The sequence below is a fragment of the Oncorhynchus masou genome, unplaced genomic scaffold (assembly GCF_036934945.1).
Source record: "Oncorhynchus masou masou isolate Uvic2021 unplaced genomic scaffold, UVic_Omas_1.1 unplaced_scaffold_2569, whole genome shotgun sequence".
In the NCBI taxonomy this organism is placed as follows: domain Eukaryota; kingdom Metazoa; phylum Chordata; class Actinopteri; order Salmoniformes; family Salmonidae; genus Oncorhynchus; species Oncorhynchus masou.
Genome location: NW_027009012.1, coordinates 45,001 through 58,632, shown reverse-complemented (window position 1 = coordinate 58,632; position 13,632 = coordinate 45,001). Strand labels below are relative to the sequence as shown.

At 41.9% G+C, this 13,632-nt stretch overlaps 1 protein-coding gene across 1 annotated transcript in view; it reads left to right on the top strand.

Annotated features, from left to right (window-relative positions):
• Nucleotides 1-602: 602 nt before the first annotated feature.
• Nucleotides 603-13,632, top strand: part of LOC135533671 (mast/stem cell growth factor receptor kita-like) — a gene marked incomplete at its 5' end in the record, with an annotated part of 17,612 nt that continues 4,582 nt past the window's right edge. The window contains 5 exons of the mRNA XM_064960946.1: nucleotides 603-741; nucleotides 889-938; nucleotides 1,742-1,848; nucleotides 11,805-11,927; nucleotides 12,364-12,475. Of these exons, the coding sequence (XP_064817018.1) occupies nucleotides 603-741; nucleotides 889-938; nucleotides 1,742-1,848; nucleotides 11,805-11,927; nucleotides 12,364-12,475 (531 nt within the window). The remainder of the gene's footprint in view (nucleotides 742-888; nucleotides 939-1,741; nucleotides 1,849-11,804; nucleotides 11,928-12,363; nucleotides 12,476-13,632) is intronic.

The following is a 13,632-nucleotide window of genomic DNA, read 5'->3' as shown; positions in this document are numbered from 1 at the left end:
GTTTTTTACAGATCCAGATTAAGGGTGTTTTACCAGATCCAGGGATGTTTACCAGATCCAGATTAAGGGATGTTTTACCAGATCCAGATTAAGGGATGTTTTACCAGATCCAGATTAAGGGATGTTTTACCAGATCCAGATTAAGGGATGTTTTACCAGATCCAGATTAAGGGATGTTTTACCAGATCCTGGACTCGTTGGAAAGCACATTCAATGAACAGAGTTTCTAAATTTAGTCCACATAGAACCTTAATTTAGGCATCTACTCACTTAATTTGCTTCGTAAGCAATAATCAATTTGAGCTTTCTTTATAAACTTCAAAGTTTATATATATAATTTTTTTTACCTTTATTTAACTAGGCAAGTCAGTTAAGAACAAATTCTTATTTTCAATGACGTGCTATGAACAGTGGGTTAACTGCCTGTTCAGGGACAGAATCACAGTTTAATAGCTTGTCAGCTCGGGGATTTGAACTTTAACCTTTCCTTTACTAGTCCAACGCTCTAACCACTAGGTTACCCTGGTGGAAGCAGTCGTATGACAGTTGGTGGTCCCGTCCTGCCGTGTGAACTCTCACCCTGATGATTTATTTCCTGTCAGGGCCGACGCTGGTGATCACGGAGTACTGTTGCTATGGAGATCTGCTCAACTTTCTGCGTAGGAAGAGAGAGACGTTCTTCAGCGCCCAGGCTGCTGATGGGTACTACCGCAACATCAACAACCCCCGAGAACCACAGAGGTGTGTGTGTGTGTGTGTGTGTGTGTGTGTGTGTGTGTGTGTCTGTGTGGTGTGTGTCTGTGTGGTGTGTGTGTGTGTTGTACTTTACTCATTATAATATTTCTGTTTCATTTCTCTCTCTCTGTGTGTGTGTGTGTGTGTGTGTAGAGATGGGAACGGCAGCAGTTACATGCCTATGCGTCCGTCCTCTCAGTCAGGTAAAACTACATTTCCCACCATGCACCATAATCCTGTATAAATCCATAGTGTCGTCCTCTCACATGATTCCCTTTAATCAAAGACTCATGTGGATTCATCCAAAAACATTTTATATTTAATATTAACATTTAACATTAATATATCGCTGACAATATGGGCTAAATATCTTTATTTCTCCCTTCTCTCCCTCTCGTCCCCTCTCCCTCTTTCTCTCCTACCCTCTCTCCTCCCCTCTCTCTCTCTCCTACCCTCTCCCTCTCTCTCCTATCCTCTCCCTCTTTCTCCTACCCTCTCCCTCTCTCTCCTACCCTCTCCCTCTCGCTCCTACCTTCTCTCTCTCTCCCATTTCTCACCCCCGCTTTTCTCTACCCTCTCCCTCCTCCTCTCTCTCTCTCTCCTCCCCCTCTCTCTCTCCTCCCCCTCTCTCTCTCTCCTCCCCCTCTCTCTCTCTCTCCTCCCCCTCTCTCTCTCTCTCCTCCCCTCTCTCTCTCTCCTCCGCTCTCTCTCTCTCTCCTCCCCTCTCTCTCTCTCTCCTCCCCTCTCTCTCTCTATCTCCTACCCTCTCTCTCTCTCCTCCCCCCTCTCTCTCTCTCTCCTCCCCTCTCTCTCTCTCTCTCTCTCTCTCTCTCTCTCTCCTCCCTCTCTCTCTCTCTCTCTCCTCCCCTCTCTCTCTCTCTCCTCCCCTCTCTCTCTCCTACCTTCTCTCCCTCCTACCTTCTCTCTCTCCTACCTTCTCTCCCTCCTACCTTCTCTCCCTCCTACCTTCTCTCCCCTCTCTCCCTCTCTGTCTCTCTCTCTCTAGATGATAAGGGGTGTCTGAGTATAGATGAGTTGTCTGTGGACACAGAGGATCTACTGAGCTTCTCCTACCAGGTGGCAAAGGGCATGGAGTACATCACCTCTAAGAATGTAAGGTTCTGACACACATACACACATACACACATATACAGTGCCTTGCGAAAGTATTCGGCCCCCTTGAACTTTGCGACCTTTTGCCACATTTCAGGCTTCAAACATAAAGATATAAAACTGTATTTTTTTGTGAAGAATCAACAACAAGTGGCACACTATCATGAAGTGGAACAACATTTATTGGATATTTCAAACTTTTTTAACAAATCAAAAACTGAAAAATTGGGTGTGCAAAATTAACAGCCCCTTTACTTTCAATGCAGCAAACTCTCTCCAGAAGTTCAGTGAGGATCTCTGAATGATCCAATGTTGACCTAAATGACTAATGATGATAAATACAATCCACCTGTGTGTAATCAAGTCTCCGTATAAATGCACCTGCACTGTGATAGTCTCAGAGGTCCGTTAAAAGCGCAGAGAGCATCATGAAGAACAAGGAACACACCAGGCAGGTCCGAGATACTGTTGTGAAGAAGTTTAAAGCCAGATTTGGATACAAAAAGATTTCCCAAGCTTTAAACATCCCAAGGAGCACTGTGCAAGCGATAATATTGAAATGGAATGAGTGTCAGACCACTGCAAATCTACCAAGACCTGGCCGTCCCTCTAAAATTTCAGCTCATACAAGGAGAAGACTGATCAGAGATGCAGCCAAGAGGCCCGTGATCACTCTGGATGAACTGCAGAGATCTACAGCTGAGGTGGGAGACTCTGTCCATAGGACAACAATCAGTCGTATATTGCACAAATCTGGCCTTTATGGAAGAGTGGCAAGAAGAAAGCCATTTCTTAAAGATATCCATAAAAAGTGTTGTTTATAGTTTGCCACAAACCACCTGGGAGACACACCAAACATGTGGAAGAAGGTGCTCTGGTCAGATGAAACCAAAATTGAACTTTTTGGCAACAATGCAAAACGTTATGTTTGGCGTAAAAGCAACACAGCTCATCACCCTGAACACACCATCTCCACTGTCAAACATGGTGGTGGCAGCATCATGGTTTGGGCCTGCTTTTCTTCAGCAGGGACAGGGAAGATGGTTAAAATTGATGGGAAGATGGATGTAGCCAAATACAGGACCATTCTGGAAGAAAACCTGATGGAGTCTGCAAAAGACCTGAGACTGGGACGGAGATTTGTCTTCCAACAAGACAATGATCCAAAACATAAAGCAAAACCTACAATGGAATGGTTCAAAAATAAACATATCCAGGTGTTAGAATGGCCAAGTCAAAGTCCAGACCTGAATCCAATCGAGAATCTGTGGAAGGAACTGAAAACTGCTGTTCACAAATGCTCTCCATCCAACCTCACTGAGCTCGAGCTGTTTTGCAAGGAGGAATGGGAAAAAATGTCAGTCTCTCGATGTGCAAAACTGATAGACATACCCCAAGCGACTTACAGCTGTAATCGCAGCAAAAGGTGGCGCTACAAAGTATTAACTTAAGGGGGCTGAATAATTTTGCACGCCCAATTTTTCAGTTTTTGATTTGTTAAAAAAGTTTGAAATATCCAATAAATGTCGTTCCCCTTCATGATTGTGTCCCACTTGTTGTTGATTCGTCACAAAAAAATACAGTTTTATATCTTTATGTTTGAAGCCTGAAATGTGGCAAAAGGTCGCAAAGTTCAAGGGGGCCGAATACTTTCGCAAGGCACTGTACATGTACATACACACACACACACACACACACACATATATATATACGCACGCACGCACGCACGGTCTGTCACTCATGTGGACACTAAGTCACCGCAGAATCTACAGGTAGAGCTAGGCAGTTCAAGCCCCCTTGAGTGCTGCCATAGATATATATATATATATACACACAAATATATAAACACACACATATACACAAACACACACACCTATATATACACACACACAAACACAGTTGAAAAGTGGTTTATAGTTTGTCTGTAGGAAATCTCCAGTGCTGAGAGAAGGTCTGTGTCTCCTTCAGCCTTCTCTGTTTGACCTAAACATGTGATCAACAATAGATACAGTCAACCTGATGTTAAAACACTTTACACAAAAAACTATTGTCGCTTTTATCTTCTTCATGGAGCAAATTGATCCGACATCCCATTTCTTTGTGGGAACAAGTCAATCTCTAGATTTACGAGTGAATGAAAGTGAATGTGAGTAGTTCAAAGTTTTGGTATTTGGTCCCATATTCCTTGCTATGCTTTGACTTCATCAATCTTTGGGTTCTGTTGGGGTTCTGTTGGGGTTCTGTTTGGGTTCTGTTGTTTTTCCCAACCAGAACTGACTGGTGAATAATGTCTTGTGATATTTTCTATTGAAGTAAGAATAGAAAATGTTTTCTGAACGTTTTCTAAATGAATCCTGATAATTATACCTTGATTAATAAGAAAAACCATGAATGAATCATGAATAATGATGAGAGAGAAGCTTACAGAGGCTACAACAAAACACGCTAACATGGTAATACGCTAACATGCTAATACGCTAACATGCTAATACTCTAACACGGTAATACTCTAACACGCTAATACGCTAACATGGTAATACTCTAACATGGTAATACTCTAACATGGTAACACTCTAACACGCTAACATGGTAATACTCTAACATGGTAATACTCTAACACGCTAATACGCTAACATGGTAATACTCTAACATGCTAATACGCTAACATGGTAATACTCTAACAGGGTAATACTCTAACACGCTAATATGGTAATACTCTAACACGCTAATACGCTAACACGCTAATACGCTAACATGGTAATACTCTAACATGCTAATACGCTAACATGGTAATACTCTAACATGCTAATACGCTAACATGGTAATACTCTAACACGCTAATACGCTAACACGGTAATACTCTAACACGCTAATACGCTAACATGGTAATACTCTGACATGCTAATACGCTAACATGGTAATACTCTAACACGCTAATACGCTAACACGCTAATACGCTAACATGGTAATACTCTAACACGCTAATACGCTAACACGGTAATACTCTAACACGCTAATACGCTAACATGGTAATACTCTAACACGCTAATACGCTAACATGGTAATACTCTAACACGCTAATACGCTAACATGGTAATACGCTAATACGCTAACATGGTAATACTCTAACATGCTAATACGCTAACATGGTAATACTCTAACACGCTAATACGGTAATACTCTAACACGCTAATACGCTAACATGGTAATACTCTAACACGCTAATACGCTAACATGGTAATACTCTAACACGCTAATACGCTAACATGGTAATACTCTAACACGCTAATACGCTAACATGGTAATACGCTAATACGCTAACATGGTAATACTCTAACATGCTAATACGCTAACATGGTAATACTCTAACACGCTAATACGGTAATACTCTAACACGCTAATACGCTAACATGGTAATACTCTAACACGCTAATACGCTAACATGGTAATACTCTAACACGCTAATACGCTAACATGGTAATACTCTAACACGCTAATACACTAACATGGTAATACTCTAACACGCTAATACGCTAACATGGTAATACTCTAACACGCTAATACGGTAATACTCTAACACGCTAATACGCTAACATGGTAATACTCTAACACGCTAATACGCTAACACGGTAATACTCTAACACGCTAATACGCTAACATGGTAATACTCTAACACGCTAATACGTTAACACGGTAATACTCTAACACGCTAATACGCTAACACGGTAATACTCTAACACGGTAATACTCTAACATGCTAACATGGTAATACTCAAACATGCTAACATGGTAATGTAACAGTATAGCTTCCGTCCCTCTCCTCGCCACGACCTGGGCTTGAACCAGGGACCCTCTGCACATATCTACAACAGCCACCCTCGAAGCATCGTTACCCATCGCTCCACAAAAGCTGCAGCCCTTGCAGAGCAAGGGGAACAACTACTTCAAGGTCTCAGAGCGAGTAACGTCACCGATTGAAATGCTATTAGCGCGCACCGCTAACTAGCTAGCCATTTCACATCGGTTACACTAACACGCTAGCATGCTAACACACTAGCATGCTAACATGCTAACACACTAGCATGCTAACACTCTAGCATGCTAACACGCTCTCCCTTGTCATTGGTAATGGTGAGCCCATGTTAGCATGTTTTGTTGTAGCTTCTGTAAGCGTCTCACTCATCACCTTTTAAATAAGCTCGGAAAATAGACCCATTCAGACAGATATTTTAAATCCTTAAACCCAGACTTGGACCAAACACCATCTCCACTGAATAGCAGGCAGGGGAAGCAAAAATAGTGATTTCTTTGCGACGCTCGTAGTTAGCCACTGATTCTTTCCAAATCACTCATTGATGAATTTTTTGATTTTTTTTTTTCAGACTTGTTATGTAATCTTTTATGTCCAGTGGCCGATGAGTACCGATACCTTTTATCTATAATTTATCTTCATCATTTCTCTTATGTGACAAGGATTCAAAAGAATTTGCCAGTAGATTGTCGACCTGATTCACGATGATGGCTGCTCGCTAAGATTTCAAAAGTCGGATGTTGACGTGATCAGTCCAATCAAAGCTACTGTACATATAACATGATTTGACGTCATTTTCTCTGTGGCCAATGACCTTGAGCCTTCTTGGATGGGCACTTCTTTCCCCCCCCCAGCCTAAGCCACACTGCTTCTTGACACACTGCTCGCTTAACCAGGAAGCCTGCCGCACCAATGTGTGAGAGGAAACACCATACAGCTCGCAACTGAAGCCTGCGTGCACTGCCCCCGGCCCGCCACAAGGAGGCGCTTGAGCGCGGTGGGACAAGGACATCCCAGCTGGCCAGACCCTCCCCTAACCCAGACGACGCCGGGCCAATCGCGGCTGGGATCAAACCCAGATCTGAAGTGACACCTCTTGCACTACGATGCCTTAGACCGCTGCGCCACGATTGGACGGGCACTTCTAATGTAAATCTATGGCAGCACTCAAGGGGGCTTGAACTGCCTAGCTCTACCTGTAGATTCTGCGGTGACTTAGTGTCCACATGAGTGACAGACCACTGAGCCAATCACAGCGCAACTAGAGAAGATTACCAACCCCCCATACACTCTGTATTATTGCTGGCTGCCCCTCCACCACAGAAAGCACTGAGCTGGGATGCAAACACCTGCATTTTGGAGCTGCCTGACTCAAGAAAACAGTAGCGGTGCTTGAGTCAAATCACTGAGGAAGCCAGCACCAAAAGCCATATAACAACCTGTGTGTTGTGATAATTACGTTGTTTGCTCTACAACCTGTTAGTTCATATGCCTTGACACAGTGATATATATAGGCCTAAGGGCCTATAGACACAGTGATATATTTTTTTATATTTTTTATTTTACTAGGCAAGTCAGTTAAGAACAAAATCTTATTTTCTATGACGGCCTAGGAACAGTGGGTTAACTGCCTGTGCAGGGGCAGAACAACAGATTTGTACCTTGTCAGCTCGGGGATTCAAACTTGCAACCTTTCGGTTATTAGTCCAACGCTCTAACCACTAGGCTACCCTGCCGCCGCTGCCTAAGGGCCTATAGACACAGTGATATATATATAGGCCTAAGGGCCTAAAGGGACGAGTCAATAAGAAATTCAAACCACACCTTTGTTTCATCATAAAACCAGAGAGCAACCTCTGTCCAGTGAGGTCCACAAAACACACTACCTGTAACAAACAGTTACATGACCTACAGCAGGTCAAGCCAGGTAATGTTTCCTACATTTTCGGACCACTAAACGACTATTGATTTAGAACCACAGAGAGTTACTGCATGTCACATAGAAAACAGGAGCTGCCTCCACTATTCCAGCACCATTTACACTTCAACATTTCAACATCATCAAATCACCTTCGTCTAATACAGTGACAACTAAAATATACCAAAAATAGATTTAGTCCAATCAATGTAAGCTAAATGTGATGTGACTGTCCATGGTTTTCTCTGTGTGTGTGTGTGTGTGTGTGCGCTCATTCGTGCAAGTAGAAAGTTAATGTTGACTCGCCCTACTTGTAGAGAAACACCAATGACATCCTCATCTCTGTCATGTTGACAAAACGGTCTATCACTCTGTCATTCAGTATCACTCTGTTATACAGTACACTGTCTATCACTCTGTTATACAGTATTACTCTGTTATACAGTACACGGTCTATCACTCTGTCATTCAGTATCACACTGTTATACAGTACACGGTCTATCACTCTGTCATTCAGTATCACTCTGTTATACAGTACACTGTCTATAACTGTTCTACAGTACACGGTCTATAACTCTGTTATACAGTACACGCTCTATCACTGTGTCATTCAGTATCACTCTGTTATACAGTACACGGTCTATCACTCTGTTATACAGTACACGGTCTATCACTCTGTTATACAGTACACGGTCTATCACTCTGTCATTCAGTATCACTCTGTTATACAGTACACTGTTATACAGTACACTGTCTATCACTCTGTTATACAGTATTACTCTGTTATACAGTACACGGTCTATCACTCTGTCATTCAGTATCACTCTGTTATACAGTACACTGTTATACAGTACACTGTTATACAGTACATGATCTATCACTCTGTCATTCAGTATTACACTGTTATACAGTACACGGTCTATCACTCTGTCATTCAGTATCACTCTGTTATACAGTACACTGTTATACAGTACACTGTTATACAGTACATGATCTATCACTCTGTCATTCAGTATCACTCTGTTATACAGTACACGGTCTATCACTCTGTCATTCAGTATCACTCTGTTATACAGTACACTGTCTATAACTGTTCTACAGTACACGGTCTATCACTCTGTTATACAGTACACTGTCTATAACTGTTCTACAGTACACGATCTATCACTCTGTTATACAGTACACTGTCTATAACTGTTCTACAGTACACGGTCTATCACTCTGTCATTCAGTATCACTCTGTTATACAGTACACTGTCTATAACTGTTCTACAGTACACGGTCTATCACTCTGTTATACAGTACACTGTTATACAGTACATGGTCTATCACTCTGTCATTCAGTATCACTCTGTTATACAGTACCCTGTCTATCACTCTGTTTTACAGTACACAGTCTATCACTCTGTTTTACAGTACACGATCTATCACTCTGTTATACAGTACACAGTCTATCACTCTGTTATACAGTACACGGTCTATCACTCTGTTATACAGTACACAGTCTGTCACTCTGTTATACAGTACACTGTCTATCACTCTGTTATACAGTACACGGTCTATCACTCTGTTATACAGTACACGATCTATCACTCTGTCATTCAGTATCACTCTGTTATACAGTACACGGTCTATCACTCTGTTATACAGTACACGGTCTATCACTCTGTCATTCAGTATCACTCTGTTATACAGTACACGGTCTATCACTCTGTCATTCAGTATCACTCTGTTATACAGTACACCGTCTATAACTGTTCTACAGTACACAGTCTGTCACTCTGTTATACAGTACACTGTCTATAACTTCTACAGTACATGGTCTATCACTCTGTCATTCAGTATCACTCTGTTATACAGTACACGGTCTATCACTCTGTTATACAGTACACAGTCTATCACTCTGTTATACAGTACACGGTCTATCACTCTGTTATACAGTACACAGTCTGTCACTCTGTTATACAGTACACGGTCTATCACTCTGTCATTCAGTATCACTCTGTTTTACAGTACACTGTCTATCACTCTGTTATACAGTACACGGTCTATCACTCTGTCATTCAGTATCACTCTGTTATTCAGTACACGGTCTATCACTCTGTCATTCAGTATCACTCTGTTATACAGTACACGTTCTATCACTCAGTTATACAGTACATGGTCTATCACTCTGTCATTCAGTATCACTCTGTTATACAGTACACTGTCTATCACTCTGTTATACAGTATCACTCTGTTATACAGTACACGGTCTATCACTCTGTCATTCAGTATCACTCTGTTATACAGTACACCGTCTATAACTGTTATACAGTACACGGTCTATCACTCTGTTATACAGTATCACTCTGTTATACAGTACACGGTCTATCACTCTGTCATTCAGTATCACTCTGTTATACAGTACACCGTCTATAACTGTTATACAGTACACGGTCTATCACTCTGTCATTCAGTATCACTCTGTTATACAGTACACTGTCTATCACTCTGTTTTACAGTACACTGTCTATCACTCTGTTATACAGTACACGATCTATCACTCTGTCATTCTGTATCACTCTGTTATACAGTACACTGTCTATCACTCTGTCATTCAGTATCACTCTGTTATACAGTACACTGTCTATCACTCTGTTATACAGTACATGGTCTATCACTCTGTTTTACAGTACACTGTCTATCACTCTGTTTTACAGTACACTGTCTATCACTCTGTCATTCAGTATCACTCTTTTATACAGTACACGGTCTATCACTCTGTCATTCAGTATCACTCTGTTATACAGTACACTGTCTATCACTCTGTTTTACAGTACACTGTCTATCACTCTGTTATACAGTACACGATCTATCACTCTGTCATTCTGTATCACTCTGTTATACAGTACACTGTCTATCACTCTGTCATTCAGTATCACTCTGTTATACAGTACACTGTCTATCACTCTGTTATACAGTACACGGTCTATCACTCTGTCATTCAGTATCACTCTGTTATACAGTACACGGTCTATCACTCTGTCATTCAGTATCACTCTGTTATACAGTACACTGTCTATCACTCTGTTATACAGTACACACTTTTCTTGTTTGTTGTCCTATGCTACCTGGCTAAAATTCTTGCTCGCCAGCCTAACTCCAATCATGGGCAACATTATCTTGTTAACATTAGCCTTCTACCAGGGGCACAACAATGTATGAATTAATGGTTGGTTCAGAATCGCCATTATAATCATTTGCCAGTATGGAGAGTTGAGTAAAACCACAACCCATCTCCATCCGTGGCTAATTTAGGAAAGGGACAATTTTACGAGCTAGTCACCAGAAGACAACAACACAACAATTCAAGTTGTTTCTGTCAATGGCGTATGAATGGGATCTGATAGGAGTGAAGCCAATCCAATCTGGATTCCCTTGACACTTTTGTTTTTGGTGCACCAGGACCATTCACAGTTTAGCTCAACTATTATTATTTTATACCTTTTCCTTTTTATCAAAGGGGAGGCCAAATGCTCGCTGGCTTCTGTTGCTTTCAATGCTTCTCAGCGGCAACATTGTCATACTCTTTTTGACCACACAGCATCAGATAGATTGCCAACGCATAGAGAGACAGAGGGGCGCTGTTTCACTCACTGTGAGACACAATTCAGCCTCTTTTTATTTTTAATTTTACCTTTTTTTTACTAGGCAAGTCAGTTCGGGCGTTGGAACTTGCAACCCTCCGGTTACTAGTCCAACGCTCTAACCACTAGGCTACCCTGGCGCCTCTGGAGAGTTGAAGGAAAAATATGAAATACAGAGAGACGAAAAAATATATTATTTTATACATTTTAGTTCTTACTTTTATTTTGGCATGGCTTCTGTCAAGAAAGAGACCATGTTTGTATACGGGTTTATTAACTCAAGGATTATTTTATATATTTTTAATTTTAACGTTGTTTGCAAACTGATATGTGCCATGGAATTAATGCCAAAATAAAATGCTAAACAGGCAACTTTTTATGTGTTGTATTTTGTAGCTGAACAAGTGGGGCTCTGCCCTGAATGACATGTCTCCACTGAGTTAGAGACAGTTGATGTTGCTGCTGTCTGTGTTTCTGTCTTCTATGTAGTTATTTCTCTATATGGTTGAATCTTTACTTTAAATGTGTCTGTGTGTGTACCTGTGTGTGTGTGTGTGTGTGTGTGTGTGTGTGTGTGTGTGTGTGTGTGTGTGTGTAGTGTATCCACAGAGACCTAGCAGCCAGGAACATTCTGCTGACTCAGGGTAGAGTAGCCAAGATCTGTGACTTCGGACTGGCCCGAGACATCACCACCGACTCCAACTACGTCCTCAGAGGCAATGTAAGTCTGTGTGTGTGTGTATTTTTGTTATAGAAAGAGTGTGAAATACAAGAAGGTTGCTCAGGTTTTACCATCAAAGAACAACAAGTAAAAACCCAAGCATTGTAACACAACGGAATCTCAGAGGGATAGTTTGGCCATTTTACATGTTTTAGATATGTTTCCTTATCTTGATAGTCGTCTCTGGACAATGACTGTCTAGGTAAGGAAACATCCAAATAAGTAAAACCACTGAACTATCTTTTAAAATGAATAGCCACTTCCTGTTTTACCCCGATGATGCGTTTCCTGTGGGTGTTGTCTCCCCCCGATGATGTGTTTCCTGTGGGTGTTGTCTCCCCCCGATGATGCGTTTCCTGTGGGTGTTGTCTCCCCCTGATGATGCGTTCCTGTGGGTGTTGTCTCCCCCTGATGATGCGTTTCCTGTGTGTTCCAGGCCCGTCTCCCAGTGAAGTGGATGTCTCCAGAGAGTATCTTTGACGGTGTTTACACCTTGGAGAGTGATGTTTGGTCATATGGTATCCTGCTCTGGGAAATATTCTCTTTAGGTAATGTACAGTACATAACTATAGTCACCTTGGAGACTGTCTGGTCACATGGTATCTATAGTCACCTTGGAGACTGATGTCTGGTCACATGGTATCTATAGTCACCTTGGAGACTGATGTCTGTTCACATGGTATCTATAGTCACCTTGGAGACTGATGTCTGGTCACATGGTATCTATAGTCACCTTGGAGACTGATGTCTGGTCACATGGTATCTATAGTCACCTTGGAGACTGATGTCTGTTCACATGGTATCTATAGTCACCTTGGAGACTGATGTCTGGTCACATGGTAACTATAGTCACCTTGGAGACTGATGTCTGGTCACATGGTATCTATAGTCACCTTGGAGACTGATGTCTGGTCACATGGTATCTATAGTCACCTTGGAGACTGATGTCTGGTCACATGGTAACTATAGTCACCTTGGAGACAGATGTCTGGTCACATGGTATCTATAGTCACCTTGGAGACTGATGTCTGGTCACATGGTATCTATAGTCACCTTGGAGACTGATGTCTGGTCACATGGTAACTATAGTCACCTTGGAGACTGATGTCTGGTCACATGGTAACTATAGTCACCTTGGAGACTGATGTCTGGTCACATGGTATCTATAGTCACCTTGGAGACTGATGTCTGGTCACATGGTATCTATAGTCACCTTGGAGACTGATGTCTGGTCACATGGTATCTATAGTCACCTTGGAGACTGATGTCTGGTCACATGGTATCTATAGTCACCTTGGAGACTGATGTCTGGTCACATGGTATCTATAGTCACCTTGGAGACTGATGTCTGGTCACATGGTATCTATAGTCACCTTGGAGACTGATGTCTGGTCACATGGTATCTATAGTCACCTTGGAGACTGATGTCTGGTCACATGGTATCTATAGTCACCTTGGAGACTGATGTCTGGTCACATGGTATCTATAGTCACCTTGGAGACTGATGTCTGGTCACATGGTATCTATAGTCACCTTGGAGACTGATGTCTGGTCACATGGTATCTATAGTCACCTTGGAGACTGATGTCTGGTCACATGGTATCTATAGTCACCTTGGAGACTGTCTGGTCACATGGTATCTATAGTCACCTTGGAGAGTGATGTCTGGTCACATGGTATCTATAGTCACCTTGGAGACTGATGT